The 26,596-nt window shown below is 53.3% G+C and overlaps 1 protein-coding gene across 3 annotated transcripts in view; it reads right to left on the reverse strand.

Annotated features, from left to right (window-relative positions):
* KCNIP3 (potassium voltage-gated channel interacting protein 3) overlaps positions 1 to 26,596 on the reverse strand; it is a 67,314-nt gene that overhangs the window by 17,093 nt on the left and 23,625 nt on the right. Inside the window, exon 1 of one of the 3 annotated variants that reach the window (XM_040994066.1) lies at positions 9,701 to 9,803. The exons of the other annotated variants lie outside the window; for them this stretch is intronic. Within the exon in view, the coding sequence (XP_040850000.1) occupies positions 9,701 to 9,803 (103 nt within the window). Of the gene's footprint in view, positions 1 to 9,700; positions 9,804 to 26,596 lie in introns of those variants that run through there. 3 annotated transcript variants of the gene reach the window in all.

Here is a 26,596-nt window from a genome sequence, read left to right on the forward strand (position 1 = left end):
GCAGCTCCACTTCCCATCCAGCTCCCTGCTTGTGGCCTGGAAAAGCAGTCAAGGATGGCCCAAAGCTTTGGGACCCTGCACCCGTGTGGGATACCCGGAAGAAGTTCCTGGGTCCTGGCTTCTGGATTGGCATAGCATCGCCTGTTGCGCTCACTTGGGGAGTGAATCATCGGATAGAAGATCTTCCTCTCTGTCTCTCCTCCTCTCTATATTATCTGACTTTCCAATAAAATAAGTAAATCTTAAAAAAACAAAAAGAAAGAACAAACAGATCTGTGAGCTCAAGAATGTGAGGTGTAGAAGGAAATTACACAAAAGACATAACTGAAAGGTCAGATTGTTTGGAAACCAGATCACCACAGAAGGGACACACACCTAGACTCTCTTCCACCTGACAGGCAAGCATGGGTGCCTGCCAGCCTGATGTCTCCAATCTGAACGGTAAGCCATCAGGTCACGCGGGACGTAAGACAGCTGTTGTTAATCTAGGAGTGCAGATTCATGAAAACTCCAAAAGCTCAAACCACAAAGGGGAAAAAAAAATCGATCATTTCTATTAAACCAAAATGGAAGTATTAGAGACTGGCAGACTGGCTGTTGAATGGGAAGAGATGGGGTACATGGTTTGCAAATGATGGAGGAGAAACGCCTGCCACAGAGACCCATTCAAAGAGGGGTCTGGAGAGGGGCATGCATACAGCGGGCCATCGGGCCATCGTATCCTGACTCTGCACCTGTGGCCTCACCACTGGGCATGGAAAACGTTCGCAAAACACAGCTGCATCAGTCCTGAACATATCCTGTCATTATCCCCCAGCTAACACAACAGCTATTTACACAGCTGTGAAAGCGGATCAGGTGTGGCAAGTGGGCTAGAGAGCCCTTGGAGTGCACGGGAGGGGGTGGCTAGGTTTGATTCAAATGTTGTGCCATTCTATGGAACAGTTTTGCATCTCTGTAGATTCAAGTAGCTGCAGGGAGTCCTGGATCCATCCCCAAAGACACCAAGAGATAAGTGGCCATGAAAGATGGCACAATGTCAGGAATACGGAGAAAAAGAATACAACTTATGATGAGAAGGCAACATCTCCTGGACTAGCAAGAAATAACAGCAATGACAATGACAACAGCAACAAAAAGTCTGACAATGTTAAACTTGGGAGAGGAAGTGGATCCATAGTAGCTCTGTTTTAAACATTTTTATTTATGCATTTGAGAACAAAAGACAGAGCTCCCAACTGGTGGTTCACTTTTGAGATGTCTGCAAAAGTCAGGCTGGGCCAGTGCTGATTCTGGAAGCTGGCTGGAAATGGGATCTAGCACTCCCGCATGGGTGGCAGGAACCCAATGAATTGAGCCGATGCCACTACCTCTCAGGGTCTGAGTTGGCAGGAAGCTGTAATTAGAAGCCAGAGCTGGCCATTAAATTCTGGCACTCTGGTGTGGCACATGAGCATCTTAACCACTAAGTTAAACAAACAAACAAACAACACTGGCCAAGGTGTAGACTGGTATAACCACTGAGGAAACCATCGTCATGTTTCAGATGGATGCGTAAGTTGTACAAAATGAACACTTGGCATGAAACTAGCACTGGGCCTGGGAGTCAGCAATTCTCAGGTACATACGCTAAGCCCAGGTTCTCCAGAGATACATACAAGCAAAATCACTGGAGCACTCTACAGCATCAATAGCTCCCGCTGACATGGCAGGTGAATGTATCATGAGTGGACACCTGACCAAACGTCACACAGCAGTGAAGCCACAACAGCACAAGGTTATCTGAATGGGTCTGAATGGGCGTTGAATGAAACACCAGCCCCAAGAAACCATATACTACCATTTTTTAAAAAATAAAATGCACAGCTAAGACTAACTTGGTCATATATATATATATATATATATATATATATATATATATATATAAAATCATAGAATGACTCACTGGTTTTCATTCCACTGTTTTTTTGCAATTTATTTATAAGATACATATAATACATATTTGTGTTTATTAGCAGTTAATTGAAGTGTTTAAGACTGGTTTCCCAGAGCAAGAGAGACTAAGAGCAAGGGGTGGAGGTGGCAGTGGGGAGGTGTTGGAGAAGTCTGGGTTAAACACCAGATGCTTAGGAAACAAGAAGAAAATACCAAGAGAAATAGCCAAGGGATGTGAGTGAACAGACCAAAAGGCCAACGAGCACAGATGGAGGTGTGGGAAGACACTGGCAGTGAAACAGGTGCGTGAGGATAATGACAGCAAACATGAAACGGAGAATTCCAGGGCTACTGATGCAGCCAGGCTTGGTTGGCAGACGTGGATTAGTCGTCCCAAGAGCTCCACACCAACCTGTGCACTGTTCACCCGCCCTTAGATGCCTGGGAAGTGTCCATGAAAACACGTCCCGACTGAGCTGCTGGGCGTCCCCTAAGCCTGGCCCTCTCCTGGCCTCTCGCAACTCCATCACCTCTCCTTACCAATATCGCTGCTTCTAACTTAGCCCCTGCCAGTCCATCCTTCAAGTGTGACTGCGTCTATTAGCGGAGTCACAGGGGTGAGGTTCTACCCCTACAGTACATGTTAAGGGAGAGGACGAGAGTTGTTACTCCCTCTGTGTGTGCACACTTAGCCTGCACCATGTGAAGGTGGAGCGAGAAGTGGTGCAGCTTCCAGAACCGAGAGAAAGCCCAGTTTCCGGGTGTAAGCCTGTCTGCAATGTGGCTCGAGGAGACCGGGACAACCGGCTTATTGTTGGTCTCTCCCGACTTGCTACTTTGGAGACTTCAGCAGGGACAGAGCCAGGAGACCGGTCACTCAGGTGGGCGGCACAGATCTGAGTACATGTGGTACATGACCTGCTGCCTCCCAGGCTGTGCACAAGCAGGAAGCGGGTTAGGAAGCAGAGCAGGGCATCAAGCTCAGGCACTCCAAGCAGTGGGCATCGAAGCAATGTCCTAGGAGCTGTGTCAAATGCCTGTCCCCTTTTTTAGGTTCATGTATTTAAAAAGCAGAGTGACAGAGATGAAGAGAGAGCACTTCTTCAGGGTTCAAAGTTGGCTGTCCCTAACTTGTACTGTAGCCTGACAGACGATAACCTTGGCTTTCTTCGTGGGCTGTAACAGTCTCCCTCTGTGTGTGACCCACCTTCAGGGGCTTGGGAGTCATGGCTTCAAACCCATATCCCACCAAGCCGAGATACAGCAGGTGCTCACTGAGGGGAGCTTTGGGGGCCACCCTGGTGGCATTTCCCAAGCTCCGCGTACACCACACCTTTCTAACAGCACCAGCAGGGGGATTTTGCCAGCTTGGGATTAGGACCCAGGATGCTGTCATCACTGTGGGCTCCAGGCACCTGTCCTGTAAGAGGCTGGGGCCCACGTGGCTGCATCCAGGGGTCCTGTGAGCCCTTCAGTTAGAGACACAGCTGAGGCAGGCATGCTGGCATTTGGAAAGCCCCGGTCTCCACTCTCCTGCTGGGCAACAGTGGAGGAGCCACGTAGCCTCCCTGAGGCTTAGCATCTTCACACAAATCTGGCTGTACACAGAATACCTGGCAGAGAGAATGTTCACCAGGTGCTGGCCCCTGTCCTTGTCATCAGCATCATAGAGAAAGAGAAATAGCAGTGGGCTTCTCAGCCAGCTCCCAGCCAAGGCCTTCAGGGTTCCCTTTACAGGCCTGGCTCCTGGGGACAGAGAGGGAACTGCAGTATGTCTGGGCATCTCCTGCGAGGGAGGAGCGGGGCTGGTGTATCAGGCTGCTGGCACCCGAGTCTGGGTGCTGGCAACACAGGCATCTGCTCCTCCACCTGGCACCTCGCACCTGTTGTCTTTTCCCTCTAAGACTCCAGCCACCATAACTGAGTCTCTCAGTCCCCATCCCAGCCACAGGGGCCTCCTCGAGCAGGGCATCGTCCCAGTGCCCAAGAACCTCTGTGCATCCTGGAGTAGCCTCATCATCCTGCTTGGCACACAACAGATGCCCAATAAGTGCATGCCGGCACTGGTGGATAACTTGCATGTTGTCAGCACAGTTTGCTGGGCTGGGCTGGGTTCGGTTCACTGTAAAGCTTGCACCTCCCTGTCTTTCACAGAGATGGCCTAGTCTGCTGGGCATCATCTAATACCTGCAGGGACAGGGAGTGGAGAGGGCCAGGGTCAGCTGTGGGAGAAGCAAGCTCTGAACTCACAGCTGGGGAAGAGCTCTGGCGGGAGCAGTGAAGCAACTGCCAGCCCTGGCCAGTGCTCCTTCTGGCACTGGCTCCCTCCGTACCTTGTGGCATTGGGATCACAGACCCCTTTGTGGTAGAAGCTATGTACAGCATCCCTGGCCTGCACCCACTCCCAGCCATGAGTCTCTGTGGTTAAGAAGCTAGAATTAGGGCCAGTGAAGGGGCTGAACAGGCTAATTCTCCACCTGTAAGTGCTGACATCCCATATGGATATCGGTTTCAATCTTTTCTGTTTTGCTCCCTGCTTATGGTCTGGGAAAGCAGTGGAAGATGGCTTAGGCCCTTGGGACCCTACATCCAATGCAGGAGACCAGGAAGAAACTCCTGGCTTCAGATTGGCTCAGCTCTAGCCATCGCAGCCATTGACGATGAGGGAGGGGGATGAGCGAGAAGATGGAAGATCTTTCTCTTTTCTCTCCTTCTCTCTGTAAATATATCTCTCAAATAAAAAGTACATAAATATTTCTAAAAAGCCAGAATCCCACCTGGAGTATGTGGATTTGATCCCTGGCTCTGGCTCCTGATTCCAGCTTCCTGCTAACATAGACCTCGGCAGGCAGTGGTGACAGCTCAGGTGGTAGGCTTCCACCGGCCCCATGGGAGAGCTGGATTAAACTTTAGGCTCCCAGCTTCAGCCCAGTCCATTCCTGGTTATTGTGGGCAGGTGCGGAGTGAACCAGCAGACAGGAGATACTCTACCTCCTGAATAAATGCACATATGAAGCATCATGCATGTATTTAAAGATTTATGTGTTACTTAAAGACAAGGCAACAGAGGGAGAGGGAAAGACGGGAAGATCTTCTAGTTAGGCCAAAAAGACAGTCTAGTTAAGCCAAAACCAGGAGCTAGGAATTGGTCTCCCACATGGGTGGCAGAGGTCCAATAACTTGGGCCATCAATTGCTGTTCTCCCAGGCCCTTTAGAATGCTAGATTGGAAGCAGGGCTGTCCTGACGAGAACCTGCTATACCACAACACCAGTCCCTGGGAGATCGAGGGCAGAATTACAAAAATAAATAAATAAATAAAATAAAATAAAATAAAATAATTGGGCCTAGCGCAGTAGTCTAGTGGCTAAAGTCCTTGCCTTGAATGGGCCCGGATCCCTTATGGGCACCGGCTCTAATCCCGGCAGCCCCATTTCCCATCCAGCTCCCTGCTTGTGACCTAGGAAAGCAGTAGAGTATGGCCCAAAGCCTTGGGACCCTGCACCCGTGTGGGAGACCCGGAAGAGGCACCTAGCTCCCGGTTTTGGATCAGAGCTCAGTTTTGGCCACTCTGGCCGCTTGGTGAGTGAACCATCAGACGGAGGATCTTCTCTGTGTCTCCTCCTCTCTGTATATCTGCATTCCCAATAAAACTAAAATAAATCTTTAAAAAAAAATTCTCCCTGGGGCTGGCATTGTAGTGCAATAAGCTAAGTTGTTGCCTGCATGCTGGCATTGCATATCAAAGCACTGGCTTAAGCCCTGGCTGCTCTGCTTCTAACCCAGCTCCCTGCTAATGCACCTGGGGTAGCAGTAGAGGATGGTTCAAGTACTTGGGCCCCTGCACCCACATGGGAGATCCAGATGGAGCCCTGGCTCTTGGCTTTGGCCATGCCCAGTCCCAGTCACTGCAGCCATTTAGAGAGGGAACCAGCAAATGGAAGGCATCTTTCTCCCCTCCTCTTCCTCCTCCTTCCTTCCTCCCTCTGTCTCATTGCTCTGTCTTTCAAATAAGTAGCTAAAATTTGCAAATAAAAAACCTAAACACCACATTGTTTGAGTTACACCCACAGATCCAGGATTTGGGGGCCTGGAGTAGACATGGCAGGTGTTTTGTCAAAACTCCCCAGATGATGATAACGTGATATGGGGAAGACCAGCACTGCCCCCCCGCAACCCAGCAGTGCCCCTCTGCCACCTCTCTCACTAGGGCTCCTCACTCACTCTGCCCCAGCGACACTTAGCCCCTCTCACAGCTGCCACACCTCCCCTTCCCAGCCTCTGCATCTCACGGTCACTTCTTTGCACTACAGTCAGCAGCTCTCCCAGGACCCAGCCTCGGATTCAGCAAAGGCTGGAGCAGAGTGGGCATGAGGTGGACCTGGTTCTCCTAGGGCACCCAGACTCCTCCCTGAGCCGCAGGCACACTGCTCCAGGTCCAGGGCTGCCACAGTGCACAGGCAAAATCACTGCTTTGGTGGCTAACATCTGGCAACAGCTGGTCACAATCCAAGAAAGCAACTAAGACACCCGGTGCTTTTCGGCAGAGATGGGGCTGTGGGGGAAACTCAAGTGGAGGCCGCTGCATGGCACAGAAAGAGCCCAGCTTCCACTGACAACACCAGCATTCCACATCAGAACACCTGTTTGAGTCTCCACTTCCGATCCAGCTCCTTGCTCATGTGCCTGGGGAAGGCACTGCAAGAGCAGTGCACTTGGACCCTGCCACCCACAGGGAGACCTGGATGGAGTTCCTGCTCCTGGCTTTAGTCTGATTCAGTCTCCCCTCCCCCGAGTCACTGCAGCCATTTGCAGAGTGAGCCAGTGCATGGCTGATCTCTCCTTTCCTCCCCACCCCTCTTTACCTTTCAAATATGTAACTCTTTACAAAGAACAAAAGAAAACTCAAGTGCAGGACAAACGCGGATGAAGACCTTGCTGGGGCCTGGCATTCACCACATGCTCAGTGGCTCAGTGTAGAGCCACAGAGGCTCCCGACCTTGAACCTGTTGGAACAGAACACCCCTGCCCTGCTGTTCCCCCACTCCCCATCCACCAGCTCTCATCCTGGGAGAACCACTGTGCTTCAGGATTGCGGGAAAAACCACCACTCAGCCTTGCCTGTAATTTCAGGGACTCAACGGAGACTCCATCGTCAAACGCTGAGTGTTACACATCACTCAGAGAAGCCACAGTCCTGGCAAGCAGACCTCAGCCCCCGCCTCTCCTGGCCCCAGTGCTGGGGTGGGGGGGGTCCAGGGCTCCCAAACCAGGAAGGCCCAGTGACACTGGGCTCTTGTGTTCTTCCCGCATGAGGCAGTTCCTACACCCACAATTACCCCATGCAAGGTTGTTCGCAAGGAAGGAGAAAACACCCATTTCCTAGCATCCTCTGGGACAGGCCAGCCTCCTGCCAGGCCTGACCCCTGTGCCAGTGGCTCTGCCCTGGTGGTCTGGGCACCCTGGCTCTGCCTGCTTGTGTGGGGAGCAAGGACCCCCCTCCCCCGTGCACATGGCCATCACACACACACGAACACCCACAGGAAGGCCTTCACGAAGGCTGCATCTCTAGAACCGAGATCCATTAGTCCCTAACAGTGCCCAGGGGAACTGGTTCTTGCCTTCTGCAGATGAGAACCACAGAGAGCAGAGACACCTCCCTGGCCCATCCACCATGCTCAGAGGGGCCCGGGAGCACTGCCCCTTGCCTGCCCACAGCAGCCCACGAGAAAGCTCACGCCCACAGCCCCACGGCTCATGGCACAGTCTCCTAGATGCCATGGCCCAGCCCAACCAGCACTTGCAGGCCGTCAGCCAGCACCACTCCCTGTAAACACCCACCCACACAACATCCATGCCTTGAGCCAACAGCTTCTCTACTTAGACCTAGACAGGTGTTGGGGAGCCGCGGGAGGGAGCGTTTTCAACTGTGACTTGGGCCTGTGGTCAGGAGTAGCCACACACTGGTGACAGAGCCACTGCTCGTAAAGCCTGCACACGGACCAGCCCCTGAGAAGGGTGCTGAGGCTGTTCAAGAACCCAACTGATGGGCTACTGTCTGCCATAGCGCTAGAACAGGAGTGACTATGAGCCCATTTTATGGAGGGTAAAACTGAGACTTAACAGTTACAGCAGTTTTATAGCCAGTTTGTGAGGGTCACAGGACTTTGGGTCAGACCTGGCTGATTCTAACACTTCTGTGCGCCCCTTCCCGGGCATGTCAGAGCCTTGAACACTGAGGGACACAGAAAATCAAACAGAAAAGAGAAACTCCTTAGAGCTGGAAGCAGGTTGAATAAACCACCTGCAGTCTTGGACATTCTCTACTCGGGTAAAAAAATCATTTTTCAAACACTGCAAATCAAACCCCAGGCTGCCCCAGTCCTGTAAGGCAGGCTCAATTAGGAAGATCACCCAGCCAAAACAAAGAGCACCTGGCCACTGTTCCTGGCCCCTAGAAGGACCCCAAAACAGAGAGGAGCACCGGACTGGCCAAGGCTTCCCTAGGCACCAACTCCCTACATCCACTCCAGCTCCAGGCAGGGATAGCATGTGCCAGGGGTTCAGTTCTCACCATGCCAATCGCAGATACTTGTGCAGTGTTGCCCACCAAGCTCCCTGTCCCAGATGCCCTCGCCCTACCCCAGCAGAGGCCCAGTTGGGGCCATTTCCCTCCTCACCTGCAGTGGAGAGCTTAGGGTGGCAGCGAAGCTTCTGGGCCTCCACAACTCACCCAGACTAAGCCATCCAGGAAGCCAGTGCTGGCTTCGGAGGGGCTGGTGGCCAAGGACTTCAGCTAAGGACCAGCCTGATCTCTGGAGGCACAATGATAAGGGCAAAGGTGCCTCCCTGGCCCGGGACACCCTCCTGCCCTCAGCAGCCCTAGCACAGGGGCCCTCCAGGTGCTGCTGGGCTCTCAGAACCACAGACAGGTGCTTCCTCTCCTCTCCCTCCAGGCCTCTGGGTTTTAGCTCGCAAGGTCAGGCAGGCAGGCAGGATGCCCACTGGAGTACAGAGAGGGCAGCAGAGGGGACGGGCACAGGCGAGAGATGACAGGGTCCCTTACAGTGCAGAGGAGAATGAGAAAGGGGTAGTGGGGCCCCCTTCAGAACCAGGTATGCCATGGAGGGGCTCTTCCTCCTCAACTTGTCCAGAGGGTGGGGAGCAGATCCCAGGGCATCTGCGGGGGGGGACAGGCAGGGGTCCTAGGATCCAATGGGGTCAGATTTTAAAAGCACTCCTGTCTGCTATGTTAATATTTTATTGCACTGCAATGTGGTGCCTGCGGATTTAGTTACAGATCCCATAGGCCTGAGCCTTCTCTGGAGAGAGGAACTAGATATGGAGTGGGGTGGGGGTCGAACAGGGCTGCATCATCACGTGGCAGTGATCTCAGATCACTGGCAGCCACAGGGCACCCTGGGCTTAGGGTCTTTCAGGGCATGGACTACTGTTACCCCGCACCACCTCCAGCCCAAGCTCTCTGCACTCACCGGAGGCAGCTCGGACTTGCAGGCCTGTGATGGCCAGATACTGCTCAAGGTGTTACCGGACACCTCACTCAGGCCACCCCCAAGCGTCCGCCCGCTGTCTCCCTCCACCCCTTGAGACCCAGGCCCAACCCTACAGAGCCTGGAGGTGCGGCAGGCTCCAGGGGCCCGCACCTCGCCAGACCCGGTAGACTCGGGCGAGCTGCTCCCTTCCCCGCTGAGTGCGAGCCCTTGGGGGGAAAGGTAATGATAGGCAGGTGGTCGGTCGCACAATACCTTCCATGGACATGGGTTCCAGGATGCCAAACTGTTTGAGGACGGCGATGAACAGCAGCACGACCACGGCCATGGCGCACAACTCCATGCCCTGGATGCCCATGGCGACCGGGCTGCCTGGGGCCGGGGCGCGCCCCTCGCCCGAGCGCAGGCTGCCACGAGAGGCGCCCGGGCCGGTGCAGCCCGCCCGGCCTCTGGGGGAGGCGGTGGCTCACATGCCCCGGGCAGGCGGGGCTGCGGGAGCTGGCGGAGCCGGGACCCCGCGGAGGGCGGCGGTGGCGGGTGGCGGTAAGAGTAAAGCCGTCCGGGAGACTGGAAGCGGCGCCGGGGCCGAGCCCCAGCCGGAGCACAACTTTCCGAGTCAGCCAGCAAACTTCAAGGCGCGGCAGCGGCGCGGAGCGCACCTCGGGCAGCCGGCGTGGGCCGGGGGTGCCTCCATGCCCTCGCGCAGGCGTCGCGCCTCTGTCTCCCCCTGTCTTGCCCCGATGGCGCGGGGGCCAAGGGGGCACGGCGACGAGGGTCCCAGGTGCTCCCGGACGCCCCTGCCTTCATCGCGGCTCCCCGCGCGCTCATTGGCCTAGGCTCGGCGACCACTGGGGGCGGCGTTCCCTGCGGTCCTCCTCCGCCTACCCCGCACCCGCGGCCCCGCCCCGCACGGTCCGGCCCGGGACGGCACCTGGCGTTCGGCCACCGCTCCTCAGGCAGCCCCCGGGAGGGTTGCGCTCGGCGCGTTCGCCCAGGCACGGTAGGGGCCGGGTGGCTGGGAGGGTGCGAGGAACTGGGGCTGGGACGGAGAGGGCGGATGGCGCCGCTCAGCCCCCGACGGGAATGGGGGTTCCACCCTCCCAGCGCGAGGGAGCTGAGCCTGGCCTCCGCCCTCCACCGCGCAGCCTCTGCTCCGGGAAGAGCGGGGAGCCCTCTCCCGGGGATGTTTCCCGCGCGACCCTCTAACCCCTCCTCCCCGCCGGAGACTCAACTTGGCTCTGTAGGCTGGCCCTCCTTTGCCAAGTGGAGAAGTTGGTTTGCCAAGTTCTCCAGTTCTCGAGCGCTCTGTGCGCTCTAGGCTTGGGGGAGATGGGGGTGGGGAGGGACGTGCAGGTTTTGGCATTGGAGCCTCCAGAAAGGAGTTCAAGGGCCGACTTTGCTGCGTGACCTTGCAGGAGTCACGGACCCACGGTCTCCTCCTCCTCCTCCTCCAAGAAAGTCCGACGCCTGCCTTTCCGGCCGTGCGGACGAGCTGCGAGTGTGCAGAGTGCTCGGCGCGGACAGGCCAAGGGCGTGTTAATTAGCCTGCGGGCGGCTTTCTTCCTGCTGGGCTTCAAGGCTGAGAAAGGGAAGCCGCGGCGAGAAAGGAGAGAGGAGGAGGAGAGGACGGGGCGTGGCAGGGCGGAGTCGGAGATCTAGCCGCGATGCCCTGGAGTGGGGGAACCGCAGGGCTGACGAGCGCCCTGGCTTCTGCCGCCCTCCAGCGGGCGCCGCGCTGTGCGGCTTCCCTGCCCGGCGCGGATTTGCACGGGCGGGAATCGCGCAGTGAGCCCCAACCCCACCCAGTGTTGGGGAAAAGGGAGGTTTTCCGAACCTGAAAGTGTGATGCGTGCCTGGACCTAGGGCCCCCAACGATCGCAGCTTCCACTGGTGGATCCTCGGCTCCCCATTCAGCCGAGCCTACACTCTGGTGCCAGGCGTGGAGCTGGAGGCCGGCCCGAGGCGGGGAACCGCAGCGGGTGGCTTCCCGGAGGCCCAATGGACTGGCACGTGCATGCTAAGCCATAAGGTTTATTTCCAATCAGTAAAGGACCTCCCTCTTCCTCCCCATGTTCTTCCACCTCTTCCCCGCCACGCCTCTCCCTGATTTACAGGTGGAGGAAGCAAATCTCACAACGGGCACCAGCCCCATCTGCCAGGCCCACTGTGCCATGACGCCCAGCTGTTGCCAGCCTTACTGGTGACAAGTTTGAACGTTGGTGATATTGTTAGGAAACAAGTGCCCAGCTTTTCAGCTTGGGAGGTGGTGGCTCTCTCCACTGATCCAAGAGGCTAAGACTTTTAGAAAATGCTTAGAAGTCCCGGCTGGCCACAGAGCCTCCTGGCATCTACTTTACCCACTGCACTACTGGGCTGCACATGTAGCCTGTGTCCCAGGCTGATCAACGCTGAAGCCTGGTTGAGAACCAGGTCGTAGATAACCTCTCCAGGCAATGGTAAGTGGACCTCTCTGGAGGTTTTGTCTGTGGCAGTGGCTCTGACTGCCTCCATTGGTGATGTGCCCTCAGGGCTGGGTGTGCCCAGCTTTGCAAGGTGACAAGGTGACACCTCCAAGCAGGTGCTCCTGAAACCAGTCCCCGTATTCTGGTTCCTGTGCCTCAGTTTCCCCTGCTTCTTCTGAGCATCTTGCCAGTTCCCAGTGAAAGCTTTAATGACGTCAGCATTTAGCTAGAGAGGAGACATCGATCCCCAGGCTCTGCGGTGTGAAATATTAACGACGCCTAAGTGGATACCAGGCCCAGGAGCAGAACGTCCAATTGGTATTAGCAGCCTGGGCCATGGGCCTAATGCATGGGAAGCTGACTGCCCTGCTTGCTCACCAGCTTGAGGCCTGTCAGCTCCAGGTCCGCTGAGGCTGGGCTGGCTGCCCTGTCACACTCCCTTCCCTGGCACCTGGACAAAGGCCCCCTCCCTTACACAGACCCTGTGTATCTTTCCTCTGTGTAAAATACTGGGCAAGCCGCCCCCCCCCCCAACTCCCTCTGGCTCTCCTGCCGGAAGACCATCTGGGCCCCTCCCCAACATCTCCAAGTGTGTGCATACATGTGGCATCTACTAGGTACTGTTGGCCCTCGCTGCCTTGAGGGAAGGGACAGGCTTGGGATGGGACACACACAGAGTATTTCAAGAAGTTCGTGGAAAATGGAATTGTAAAACGAGTTTAGTTTGGTCACTGATCATTGAAACCTATGCACTCAAGGGGAAATTTAGAAAATTCATGGAAAATGCTTATAGTATAAAAGGGATACATGGATTTCCATGGTTTTTTGCACCAAAATAAAAGCATCTTTTAATTCCATTTGGGGGACCCAACGGGGATCCCATGTGAGGGATGTCGTGAATCTCAGCTACTCTGCTTCTGACCCAACTCCCTGCTAACACACCTGGGGAAGCAGTGGAAGATGGTCCAAGTGCTTGGGCTCCTGCACACACATGAGAGACCTGGATGCGGTTCTAAGTTCCTGGCTTTGGCCTGGTCTAGCTCTGACCACCACAGCCATCTGAGGAGTAAAGCCAGCAGATGGAATATGTTTTATTTTCTGTCATACTTCTCAATAAAGAAATTTTTAACTCCCATTTTCCGCCAGGTGCGCTCATGCAGAGATCCCTGCTGGATAGATGCGGAGTGCCTGCTGCCCAGGTGAGGTCACGGGGCAGCACACTGGTGGGGCAGCTCCCTCTTCCTTCAGTGGTTAGGGAAAGGTGGGGCCGTGAGAGCCCACTGAAGACCTGGGGGTACCTGGGAGGCTCAGCAAAGCTCCACACATCCTGGCTAGGTTAGAAAATATTCCGTGAAAATGGTAGGGCACCCCTGAGGTCGCAGTCTCTGCTTGCCTGGAATATTGAAGCTGCCACCAGCTGTCAGCCCAATGCCACCAGCCCTGCCTGCCCACCACCTCCTCTGAGCCACTACGGCCTCTGCCACCTGCGTCTTGGTGGCTGTCCTGCCTTCTCACCACAACCGCACAGTCAGGTCCTGGAGCCGGGGACCCTGTGGCTTGACTGTTATCCTCTGCCCTCCCCACCCCCTAACCAGACTCCAGCTCCTGACCACCCGAGTATGGAAGAGACCCTTGGCCTCAAGAGAGGGACCAGGTGGGCCACAGACTGTTTGAGGAACCCATGTTTGGAAACAGCACAGTGATATGGTCCAACCCTGTCTTTCCTAGGGGAGGGAGGTGGGAGAGAGCAGGCCTCCCTGGGTTCTAGCTCATTCTACAGTGAGAAGCAGACAGCATTCTGCGTATCCTCCTCAGGTCTCGTTGAGTGTCCAGGAGTGGGAGTCCACATTCCAAAGAGATACTTCTTCCTTCTGGTTAGCCCGAAGTGCTTCAAATTCAGCCTCACCCACAGCTGACCTCCAGTCTGCCCTGGACCCGGCCATCTGCCAGGCTCCCTGTCTTAGCTGCCCTGGCCACAGCCCTGACCCTTACTGCAGAATCCACCTGTTGTGTCTCTCACCGAGCTCTGGCACTGTGCCTCCACTGTCACCTGCTGTGCTGCCATGAGCCCAGCCATACCCTCATCCCGGTGTGCTGAAACTCATCTCTACCTCCTCACCCCACTGCCGTCTCTGTCCTCCCATTCCCTCTCCATTTAGCAACTGGACATCAAGTCCCGCATGTAAAACCTCCTGAGGTGGCACATGTTTGACCTCACAGGTCAGATGCCCTCGTCTCCCCGTGGGACTGTCTTTCTGTACCCAGCTCTGGCTCCTGCCGGTGGAGACCCTAGGAGACCACAGTGATGTCTTCCAGGGGATTGGGCTGCTGCCACCCACGTGGGATTGAATTCCCAGCTCCTGGCTTTGGCTTGGCCCAGTCTGATTGTGACACGCCTCTGGGGAGTGAACTGGCCTGTTGTGGGAGCTCAGTCTGTTGTGTCTCTGTCTCAGGCAGACACACAAGCAAGAAAAGGGCGAGTACTCCTGTGGATCCCTGACTTGGCGCTGCCTGCGTTTGCCTGCTCAGCACTCTTCCTCCCAGATCTGTCACCACACCCGCTTTCCCCTAAGGCACCTTGTGCTCCACCTGCCCTGCTGAGAACACCCCTAATCAGTCAGCGTCAGTTCCTGTCTGCCACACTGGGCACTGGGACAAGTAGGAGACTCTGGGAGCCAAGTGGCCACCCTCCCACCATGTAGGAAGCAGCGAATCTGAGAATGCAGTCAGCTTGGGTTTAAAAAAAAAAAACCACCACATTGGCCATGCCATATGTCTGCATCCCACTGTACCTGATGCCCAGCTAAGCAATTCTGTCAGGTGTATCAGCCTGCAGAATCCCCCTTTGTTGCTCAAATCAGTGGGAGCTGAGCTGCTGTCCTTGCAGCCAGGAGGGTCCTAATTGCACTGTATCACACACAGCAAGTCCAGCAGGAGGGAGGGTTCCAGAAGCAGGCAGCTTTGGTGCATCATTGAGCACCCCTTGGTAGTAGATTCTCGCATCTCCCCTCACTGCCAGCCTCAGAGCATGTAGCTTCTCTTGCCAGTGGAGGTGATGGTTCCTACCCCCTCATTCTCTTCCCCTTATCCACTGCTGGGACCCAGAAGTGGTGCTGAGCATCCCAGCCAGGCAGTGGGAGCCGAAGGTGGAAGGGGTCCCTGGACCCCTGACTGGCTGCCCGGAACAGCCCACAGCTCTGCCCCCGCTCCCCTCTCTGTCATCCGTCTCAGACACTCATTTTTGCTACTAGAGACATGAATGTTTTATTTCCGAAAGAAAGAGGTGGGATTGGAGAACTGTCTGTTTTGAAAACAGAGATGCCAGATATCAAAAAGTTCTTTGCTGTGTTGAAAAAGCAAATGGCTTTTTTGGACAGAACAGAAGAAATAAGTATTGCACACACACACATACATTAAAAAAAAAAAAACAGATCCTTTAAGTTTTCTCAGATATTCACAAAGTCAATCGTGACCTCCAAGTGATGGATGGCATAGGAAGCCCTGGTGATGGTGATGGGAGGTGGAGCTGGCTGCAAGCAGATGGCCAGAAACCAGCTACATCTCGCAGGGGTTGGAAGGTGCATGGTGCTAGAAACTGGACTCCTGCATCAGAAAAGCCTAAGGGCCTTTAGCACCAGGACTTCCATATCTGCAGCCTTCTCAGTGGCCACCCAGGTGAGGATGGAGCTGAATCTGCAGAGGGAGAGGCTGGGTTCATGGTGGGGGGCGGGGGCGTCAGATAGTGGAGATTCCCGAGTGTAAAATGGAAGTTCCTCATTCCACTGCCCAAGTTCCTGGGTTCAGAGTGTGGGTGTTACTGCAGTACTTTTCAGTCATGCAACCCGACCAGTAACACAGACATTGGAATCTATCTGATCGCTGGTAACCATGAGTGATCATGGATGAAAGTGATTTCCAAAGCGTACCTGAATCTGATCGGTCCCTCAGTTTGGATAGGGAGACTTCTGATCGCAATGATACTTGTCTTGGAGATTGCTGAACAATGCCTGAATTTCTACATCTTTTTGCACCAAAATACACTTATCTTTTAACTCTGTTTGCCACCAACTGTTTGAAGCACCCTAGGGGCTGGAGGAGTGATATGCGTAGAGGTGTGTGACAGGCAGTGACAGAACCCACCAGACATACACAAAAATCCTCCCTCCTTCTGAGTGATGGGCACAGGCGCCTCCTGACAGATGGAGTCTGGAGACACGTTTCCAAGCCCTCTGGGGCTAGGGGTGTGACTAGGTTCTCCCCCGTGGAATGCGCTGCCCCAGGTGCAGCGCATGTTCTTTCTAGGTGAGGCCTCTTGGCACTGGACGTGGCCTCACCGTGTTCTCACAGCGGGAACCCTGGCCCACGTATTGATCAGCCTTCAACATGTGACAGCAGTGACGAAGCTCTGGGAGTTGACAGAGCCACAAGGTGGAAGGCACATGGGCCATGGACGCTCATGGGGAGAGAGAAAACTTCTTTAACCATGAGGTTTTTATTGAGGGGTTGGCAGCGGGGGGTGTCTCGTTGGTACAGCACCTGGCCTAGGCTAACCCATGCCACACAGTGGTCAGGCAAGGCTCCTGCTGTGACCGCGGAGGAAAAGACACACCTGAAGAGCTAAGAACAGACCTGACTACTGAGGGAGGAGGAGAGGGGCAGATGAGATACAGCAACTGTGCCTTACTCGCTCCTTGGGGTACCTGGGCTCAAGGCCCCAAGCCCCTTCCTTTACCCAGTGAGAGAAAAGGGGATAGATGTGGCACAGCAGGTCAGGTGACCATCTGAGATGCCCACATCCCATGTCAAAGTGCCTAGCTCCAGTCTCAGCATCTCTGTGTTTCAAATCCAGCTCCCTGCTGATGTGCCTGGGAAGCAGCAGATGATAGTTCAGGTACTTGAGTGCCTGCCATGTCCATGGGAGACCCGGAGGAAACCCCTGTCTCCTGGCTTCAGCCTGGCCCAACCCTGACTGTTAACAGGCATTTGAGAGTGAAGCACGTGCTCTCTCTCTTTATTTGACTCTGTCTTTCGAACACGTGTCAAGAGACTCAACTCTTGGCTACGTTTAGCTGCTTGGCATAACCCCATCCCATAAAGCGGAAAGGAAGAAGGAGAAATGGCAGAAGAGTGGCTGCCTGCAGGTTGCCCCACACTGTAGCTCCGTGTTGGGCTGGGCGTTCTCTCATCAGCACCTACTCAGAGAAGTCTGGAGACAGGGAAGCCCTTGGCAAAGGCAAAGAAGAGCTTGGGTGGAAGATGGGGGTGGCATGAGGGAGGCAGAAGCAGAACTGGAGAGGAGAGAACATCGTTAAGAGAAATCAATGAAGCCAGGAGCTTCTGCAGGTCTCAAATGCAGCCTGGGAGAAGGCACTGGGGCATTCAAGACTCTGCCGAGTCAGCGATTTCCCCGTAGCTTATATTTATAACAAAACTGTAAGCAGATTGAGATCATTTTTCAGATGGCTGGGTGGTGGCTCATAGTGCGGGCTTGGCAGGTTAGCTCACTTGGGTTCCACTGTTGGCTTGTCCACCTGTTACTCATGTGGCATTAGCCAAGTCCCTTAGCCCAGTGTGACTCAAGTTTCTATGGCTACAAAGCGGGAATGATAATAGAACACATGACAGAGCATGAAGGTGAAGTAAATTAGGATGAGGGCTCTTAAAAAGTTCACAGAAGGGTGTGGTGCAGTAGCCTAGTGGCTAAAGTCCTTGCTTTGCACGCACCAGAATCCCATATGGGCACCGGTTCGAGTCCTGGTGGCCCCTCTTTCCTTCCAGCTCCCTGCTTGTGGCCTGGGAAAGCAGTTGAGGACGGCCCAAAGCCTTGGGACCTTGCACCTGCATGGAGATCTTGGCTTCAGATTGGCTCAACTCTGGCCTTTGTGGCCAGTTAGGGAGTGAACCAGCAGATGGAAGATCTTCTTTGTCTTTCCTTTTCTCTGTAAATCCAATTTTCCAATAAAAAATAAAAATCTTTTTTTAAAAGTTCACAGAAAATCTGTTTTATGAAAATAACAAGATCTCATGCACCAACAAACTTAAGTTCATTTTCCACTGAGCTTCTAAAAACTGCTCTCGTGTAGGGCTGGCACCATGGCACAGGGGGTGCAACCACCACCTGTAGTGCCAACATCCCATATGGACACTGGTTTGATTCTCAGCTGCTCTACTTCCCATTCAGCTTCTTGCTAATGGCTTGGAAAAGCAGTGGAGGACAGTGCAGGTACACCCTGTGAACAAGATTGTGCAACCGTGGGAGACCAGGAGGACACTCCTGCTGTCAGCCTGGTACTCCAGAACACTAGAATTGCCTCATTTAAGGGCTGGAGCCACTGCGACTAGTAGAAAGAAAAGACTGTCTCAGAGACCAAGCAGAGCCCTAGATGGGTGTGAATAAACTTGTGCATTTTACCAGGCAAGCACCCTGTCATCTCTCAGCCACCCTGAATTCAGGGAAAGTTCCAGCCACGATTGAATAGCTGGCATCAGGCTTACCTTACTATTAAAAGACCAAGACAAAATGCAACAAGCGGGCCCAGCGGCGTGGCCTAGCGGCTAAAGTCCTCACCTTGAACACGCCCGGGATCCCATATGAGTACCAATTCTAATTCCAGCAGCTCCATTTCCTATCCAGCTCCCTGCTTGTGGCCTGGGAAAGCAGTCGAGGATGGCCCAAAGCTTTGGTACCCTGCACGCGCGTGGGATCCTGGCTTTGGATCGGCATAGCATTGGCTGTTGCGTTCACTTGGGGAGTGAATCATCGGACGGAAGATCTTCCTCTCTGTCTCTTCTCCTGTGTATATCTGACTTTCCAATAAATAAACAAATCTTTTAAAAAATGCAAGAAGCAACCATATGAGGGCGCTAGACAGCAATTAACACAGGGCAATGATCTTTCCTGGGCTTCAAAGCCTCTAGAGTGACCATTGGAGGAAGGAGATAGAGATTAGAATTCAGGTCTGGTAAGGTGGCCATGATTTGAAGGGACAGGGGTCTGGAATGGAGGGAGTCCCAGAGAAGGAGCAGCCTCACATGCCCCTTTGAGTCCTTGGGCAGTTCCTAGGCTGGGCACAAGGAGGGGCAGATTCTGGAAGGGTTTGGTGGACTGTAGTCCCTGGGGGAACCCGAGAGCAAAGCACGAGTTTGGAGGTCCTATAGCTCTGGAGAGATATCAAGGTTCCAGCCCCCGCGGACATGTAGAACACTGGGGAACACCCTGGGCTTGCCGTGAGGACCCCAGGAAGACCATCCTGAGGATTAGGGGCAAGCCTTGAGAGAAGGCGACACACTCTGAGTGATCCTAGCACAGGCTAGGCTACAAGCAATCTTTTACAGGATGAGTGTAATTGGCCAAAATTTATACCTGCTTGCCAAGACAAAGCTCAACACTTCTGTGAGAGAGGCTAATGGACAACCTCTTCAACTTATCATTCACAATTTCCAGAATGTAATTACAAATCCCTAGATATGAGAAAAAGGAAAAGTGGCTGATCATGAATGTAATAGAATCTAGGGATGACACAAATGTTTGAGTTAGCAGATAAAGATTCCAAAATAACAATGATCAACATGTTTAAAATATATATGTACGTTCAGGATTGGCACAGTAGCCTAGCAGCTAAAGTCTTCACCTTGCATGTGCCAGGATCCCATATAGGCACCGGTTCTAATTTCAGCAGCCCTGCTTCCCATTCAGCTCTCTGTTTGTGGCCTGGAAAAGCCGTAGAGAATGGCCCAAAGCCTTGGGACCCTGCACCCACATGGGAGACCTGGAAGAAGCTCCAGCAATCTAGCTTAGGATCAGCTCAGCTCCGGCCCTTGCGGCCACTTGGGGAGTGAATCAATGGACAGAAGATCTTCCTCTCTGGCTCTCCTCTTCTCTGTACATCTGACTTTTCAATAAAAATAAATAAATAAAAAATATATGTATGTGCATGTGCGTTTGTACTGAGAGGAAGAGAGAGAGAGAGAGAGAATTCTTATTTGCTGGGTCAGTCCCCCAGATGCCCACAGTAGCTTGGGTCAGGTCAAGTCAGGTTGAAACTGGCAACTCAGAACTCCAGCTAGGTCTCCCATGAGGTTGGCAGTCTCCCAGTTACTTGAGCCATCATCTCTGCCTTCCAGGGTGTACATTAACAAGAAGCTGATGTCAGAGTGCCCATGTGGAGAGACTGCTGGGGGTACAAGATCGGAAAACGCAGACCACGCCTCTGAAGGATACTGGATGCTACAGCTCTGCATGCCTCATTCTTGCACCCAGAGGCACTGGCAGTGTCTCAGCCCCCATTCTCAGGAAGCTGTTACTGGTGGCTGACATTGATGACTGCTGCACATCAGCCAGGGATGCATTGCCACCGTGGGCAGCTGTAGTAGGCCACCTTTGGTGCCATCTCCAAGACCTGCAGCTGCCTGGCCCCTGACCTCTGGAAAGACTTCCCTGTCGGGAACTCAAAGGCCACCTTGTACAGAGGACCAAGGCTCCAGCTGTGGCTACAAAACAAAGTGAATTAAGCCTGCTAAAAATTAATAATTAAAAAAAGTTTTTTTTTTTTTTAATGCATCCAGGACTTAGATCCAGATACTCTCAGGTGCAAAGTGTTTTAAGTGACAGCTTAACTTCTAGGCCAAATGCCCACCCCTGTGTTTTTATTTATTAATTCATTTAAAGATTTTATTTATTCATTTGAAAGGCAGAATTAAGAGATAAGGATAAAGACACACAGAGATATCTATCCATGGTTTATTCCCCCAAATGGCCACAACAGCTATGGCTGGCCCAGGCTGAGTTCAGGAGCCAGGAACTTCTTCTGGGTCTCAGGTGGGTGCAGAGGTTGAAGCACTTGGGCCATCTTCCACTGCTTTTTCAGGCACATTAGCAGGGAGCTGCACTGGAAGTGGAGAAGCTGGGACTTGAACCAGAATCCATACAGGATGCTAGTATCACATGCTATGGCCTAACCCGCTAAGCCGCAACGCTAGCCCTCCCCACTTTATTTGTAAAAGCAGAAAAAAAAAAAAGAAATGAGCAAGAAGAGGAAGCATACATTCTAGGAGAGAATTTGGCTCTTGTGTTAGTGAAGCTTTGTTCATGGAAGCAGAATCACTATGCATGATATGGAATCTGGGCTTTATTATAAGAATGAAACCTATTCTAGTCAGGTTAGGGTAGCTGGAGAAGAAGGCTGTCGCCTCTGCACATGCATGACGTTGTAGGTCAGTAGAACCAGCAGACAGGACATAGAGAAAAAGTGAAAGAAAATTGGTACCCAAGGCGACAAGCTGGAATCCACATTTGTCTCTTGTTACATCCAACACTAGCAACACAGGTGACCTGCCGAAGAAGCTGATGCCACCTGCCACAGAGCTGCTGAATTACAAGAGGAAATGCGAAGAAGCCAGAAAGTGTGAACACAGCAGATGGCAGTAAAGGATGACAGGGGAAGAGGAAGACAGGTGACAAATGGCAGCACAAACCCAATCACATCGGTAATTCCTATCAGTGTCAATGGGAGTGACAAAGGGGCCTTTGGTGTACCAGTGTAGGTGCCGCTTGGGGTTCCACATCCCATGTCAAAGTGCCCAGCTTCAGCTCTGTCCCCCATGTCACCCTCCTTTTTCCTGTGCACCATGTGAAGCAGCAACTGATGACCCAAGTACTTGAGTTTCTACCTCTCAGGGGGAGATTTGAAGTGAGTCCTAGGCTCCTGGCTTCAGCCCTGCCCCACTCCAGCTGTTGTGGACCTTTGGACATTGTCTCCATTTCTGTTCTCTGCCTTTCAAATGTAATTAGTTAATTTAAAAATAACAGGAATGGAAAGAAAAAAAAAGCAGAAAAGAATGTAAGGAAGATGTGCAACCAAGTTAAAAAAAATTCTAACCAATGTGCACTTGAAATTTCTGAAAAGAAAGAGAAAAGGAAGAATTAGAAGAAATCATTTGGGAAAATGCTGATAATAATTAGGAAACTGATTTGAAGAAGCGCAGATCCAATTTGAAGAAATTTCTAAAATCGATGATCTGACAGGATGAACAAATCCCAGGCAGGATAACTCAATGGAAAGCACAATTCATCATGGCAAAGTCCAGAGGTTAAAGAAGCATTGGAAGCACGCAGAGGAAGACAGGCAGTTCATTCAGAGCAATGTCAAAGCTGGGGATGGGAAACTCTGTAACAAAGCTCCAGGAGCCAACACACAATGATACACATGTCCTGAAAAGCTCAAAGACATGTCAGGGGAAGCTAAAATTTTATACCCAGCCAAACACCTTCCAAAAAGGAAGGGTGAAGTCAGACGTTTTGAGTTAAATGGAACTGCCAAACCTGACCATCTGTGGGACACATTTCTCAGGATGGCACTTGTTGTATGTGAAGCTGGTCACCACAGGAGCTGGACTCATTGCTAGCAACCCTCATCTGTCAAGGTGGAACCAAGGCCTGTGGCCACTGCAAGGGGTCGAACTTCACCACTCTTGGTTAAGTGGCACTGACTCCCGTGGGAAGCACAAGAGGACCTGGCTACTTAGCCATGTGGCTTCTTCTCCAGAGGTCGATGTGGCAGGGGGCCCCTTGCTGCCCTTTAGTTGCCCAGTGACCCATCAGTGCATCCCAAGTGATCAGGAGGAGGAGGAAGAGATCTCTTTTCCTGTCTCCTCCCCTGTACAAGGCAAGGCCAAATCCCTTCTATTGTTCCCAGGAATGACAAGACTCTAAAGAACAGTAAGAGGGCACCTGGTCCTCTGAGCCCTCTTCTTGCTCCCCAGCCCCCAGCGATGGGAGAGCCTCACTCCCTCCCAGAAAGGCTAACCAGCTCCAGCACAAAAGACCTGGGTACAGCAGCAGGGTCTCACCAGCAGCTTGGCTCTGACCACTTAGTTTGTGCCATTGCCCATCACATGGGTTAGTGGGTTTTTCCGGGCAAATTTGATTCTTGGCTAGACATGACTTTCCCACGTCTTCATAAAAGGGGTCTGGGTGAGGCTGAGACAAGGGGCCCACAGCTATGCGTTCCTCCCCTCAACGGCCTCATCTCCAAAGCTGGGGAGGACTCCCCAACCTCCAGCTTGTGACACACCCAGGCCCATGGGGGTGCTCTGTTCATGGAGGGGCTCCAGGGACCTACTAACTAGCTGGGGTCATTCTGCTCTGACCCCTGCTGTCTGTGCACCAGAGCCTGAGCACTGGTGCCTGCCCAAAAGGCAGTCCTGGCAGACTTGCCCTGCCCGCTCCCCTTTCCCCCTGGCTTTCGCCCCAGTCCCTCGCAGCCATCAATCCTCGGGTTTTATGATGCTGACGCAAAGTGCTCTCTGGTCACATCCTCACTGCTGATCTGTGAAGATAGCTGGACAGCGTTCTTTTGTTTGAACTCTAGCAGAGGCCCCAAGGGTGGCTTGGGAATTTCCATTTGGGACGCTCGGTGCCAGCATTTCAGCCGCTATCGCAGTGCTCACTGACAGCTCAGATGCCCTGCGTCTGTGGGACAGTGATGGATGATTCAAGATTTGAAGCGGAAAGGAGCAGGGGAGAGGCTGGAACCTAGCTCTGGGAGTTGGAAACCTTGGATCTGAACCTCAACTTTGATACGCTGTGTGGGGCCCAGTGCCTCTGGACGCTGACAGTGAAGGAACTGGGTGATGAGGAGGAAGAAGAACATGATGATGGCAGCTCCAGTTGCTGAGTGCTCACCATGCATCAGGCAGGCCTGGTGACACTGGGTCACCTTCATGACACCCCGTAAGGTAGACACTACCCTATGCACAATTGCGTGGAGTAGAAGCTGCTTTGCAGGGAGTTGGGTTGGCTGAGGGAGGTGGCCTCGGAGGCCAGCGTGAGCATCAGCCAGATCCAGGGGGAAACAGTCTTAGATTCTTCTAACCCAGGCAGAGACAGGATTTCAGTGGTGGATGAAGTCTCAACCCCTACATTAACTCACTCCTCAAGCATTTGCCCCTGACTCTACCCTGCACCTGCCAGGTACAGCCAAGAACGTAGCAAACACCACCCCAGGCTCCAGGATTCCCACTTGCTCCCCAGGGGGGAGACATAAACTTAAACAGATACAACAGAGTGTGGCAAGGAGGTGCTACTGTCCCAGAGGAGGGCTCCTGGGTGTTGTGCGGGTGAAGGAGAGTGTGTTAGGTTCCAGCACTGGGGATGGGTTAGCTGGGGGCGGGGTGGGGGGAGGGAGGACTGGAGTGGCTTAGAGTGTGAGCAGGGAGGAGGAGCCAGACTGGCAGGTAGGCAGGGCCAGGCTAGGAGGTGAGCAGGACTAATGCTCCCCTCACCTTGCTTGACAGTGGGGTGCACAGACAAACCCCTCACTGTGACTTGCGAGGATGACAGGAAATGCCAGCTGTGTTTCATCTATTACTTAGTGTTTCCCTCCTCTGAGATCTGCCACCAGCTTCCTGGGATTTGGCTGTGTCTTGTACAGGGATAAAATAAAGTGCTGAAGTGACTCCACACACATTTTTGCTCCTTTTTTTTTCCCCCTCTACCTTTTCGTAGGGAACCCTGGTAGGATTTCCAGGCGCTGTAGCCAAGCTGGTGGCCATTGTGCTATTCAACCCATCCATGAAGCGTCCCACCTGTCAACCCTCATAGCTACTGTTGACTTACTCACTGTTGACTCTGGGGTTTACCTGTCAGCAACTTGCATATTTCAACAAGTAGCCTTTCACTTCTGAGATCTTTGACTTGGGTGTGTCCACAATGTCATCTCGGGTCTCTGAAAACAGCAACTAGATTATTCTGTTAAATACTTGACCTTTTGTTGGTCTTAGTAACTCTGTTTACTCCTGCATTGTTTGTTCATTTCATAGAGTTCAGTGCTTCTCTTTGATGCTGCTGGCTTCCTCAGTGGCTCTCGGGCACACACCTGTGACTTAGGTTTGGCGCCACGTGGATCTATGCCAGCGGATGGGTGCTTGCCAAGAGGGGTGTGCCCGGCCTGCCTCCTGGTGGCCTCACCCTCCTGGATGAGGGAGGCCCCTGCCACTCACATGGCCCTGCTTGCAGGTGCCTGGATCCTCTGTGCTCTGCTGTCACCTCCCACATCTGAGGTCTATAGCTCTTCCTGTGTGACTTCCTGCTTCCGTGGGACCCCATGTGCTTTCTGCCGCTCGGTTACCCCTATGGCCACTACGGCCACCCCTCTTTGTTCTCCGGTGACCATTTCTCTGCTTCCCAGGAGAGCTGCCAGCAGCTTGCACTGTGCTGGCTTCTCCCACCTCCTTTGCTTAACACACATTAAGGAGCCATGTGTGTCTCAGCAAATGTGTGTTCAGTAGGTGTGCAATAAACAGACACCCATGGATGCCGCTGGGGACACTTGCCTTGCACACTAGACTGCCTGGAACGTAAAGTCCCAGCTCCATTCCCCAGTTCCAGCTTCCTGCCGAGGCTCAAATGCTTGGGTCCCTGCCACCCGTGTGAGAGACCTGGATTGAATTTCTGACTCCTGGCTTTTGCCTGGCCTAGTCTTGGTTGTTCTGGACATTTGGGGAATGAACCAGTGGATGGGAAATTCTCTATCTTTCTCTCTCTGTCTCCCTTCACCCCGCCCTGTTTCTCCCCCACCTCTCTCTCTGCTTTCTTCTTCTTCTTCTTCTTTTTTTTTTTAGATTTTTTAAAAAAATTTAAGTGGCAGAGTTATAAGGAGAGAGGAAGGGGCCCAGGGCTACAGCACAATATAGTGTGTTGAACTGCTGACAGTCATGTTGGCGAGCCAGTTCAAAACCCAGCCATTCCACTTCTCATCCAGCTCCCTGATAATGGTCTGGGAAGGTAGTGGAGGATGGCCAAGTCCTTGGGCCCCTGCACGGAAGTGGGAGACTGGGAAGAAGTCCTGGTTCTTGGCTTTGCCCTGACCCTGTCCTGGTCATTGCAAGCCATTTGGGGACTGAATCAGCAGATGGAAGATTTCTCTCTCTTCTGACTTTCCCTGTCTCTCTGTAACTCTGTCTTTCAAATAAATAAATAGTAGATGATTGACAGGTGGCAAATAATAGGTAGATAGGTATCTTGGCAGGATTTTCACCAGTCCATCCTGGGCCAAGTACCTGCCCAAGCCGATGGGTATTCCTGTGCCTTTGGATAGCAAGGAGTCCTCATTGCCACTAATGGTTAGAACAAGATGAGGCTGTGCTTTGGAACATGGATAGGCGTTTTGTTTTGTTTGAGTATAATAAGCAAGAGCCTTCTGCAGGTGCCAAGGGCTGAGCAACAGAGCTGGGTCTGGGCAGCAGAGTCTGAGGCCTTTGAACACGGGTCCCCTGGCATGCCCTGATGCCACCAGGCTCCTGCCTTCACATCCCACCTGTGTAGCTGATTGGCACTGTCCTGCAGCCTGTCTCTCCCCCCGCCACCTGCCTCCTTAGGACCCGGATGTCGTAGGTGCTTCAGATGTGGGTGCTACTGCCAAGCCCCACCTCCCACTCCAGGCCTGCCCCTCCTGACTTTCCCATTACTGAACGTCACCATGCCACTCTCCTGGCTGCTCAGGACCCAAACCTGGGCAGTATCAGGGCCGTGTCCTCTCTCTGTCTCTTGCACCCTACATCTTGTCTAGCATCACCACACTCCTTTGGTCCCTTCCTCTAAATCCTGGGGCGCCTGCGTGACCCTGAGCCTGACTGTCCCCTTCACCCCTAAGGCTCACTGTCATCCAGGCGCAGCTAGAGGAGGGTCCAG

Source organism: Ochotona curzoniae, unplaced genomic scaffold (genome assembly GCF_017591425.1).
Source record: "Ochotona curzoniae isolate NIBS_2020 unplaced genomic scaffold, NIBS_Ocur_1.0 contig_883, whole genome shotgun sequence".
Lineage (NCBI taxonomy): Eukaryota > Metazoa > Chordata > Mammalia > Lagomorpha > Ochotonidae > Ochotona > Ochotona curzoniae.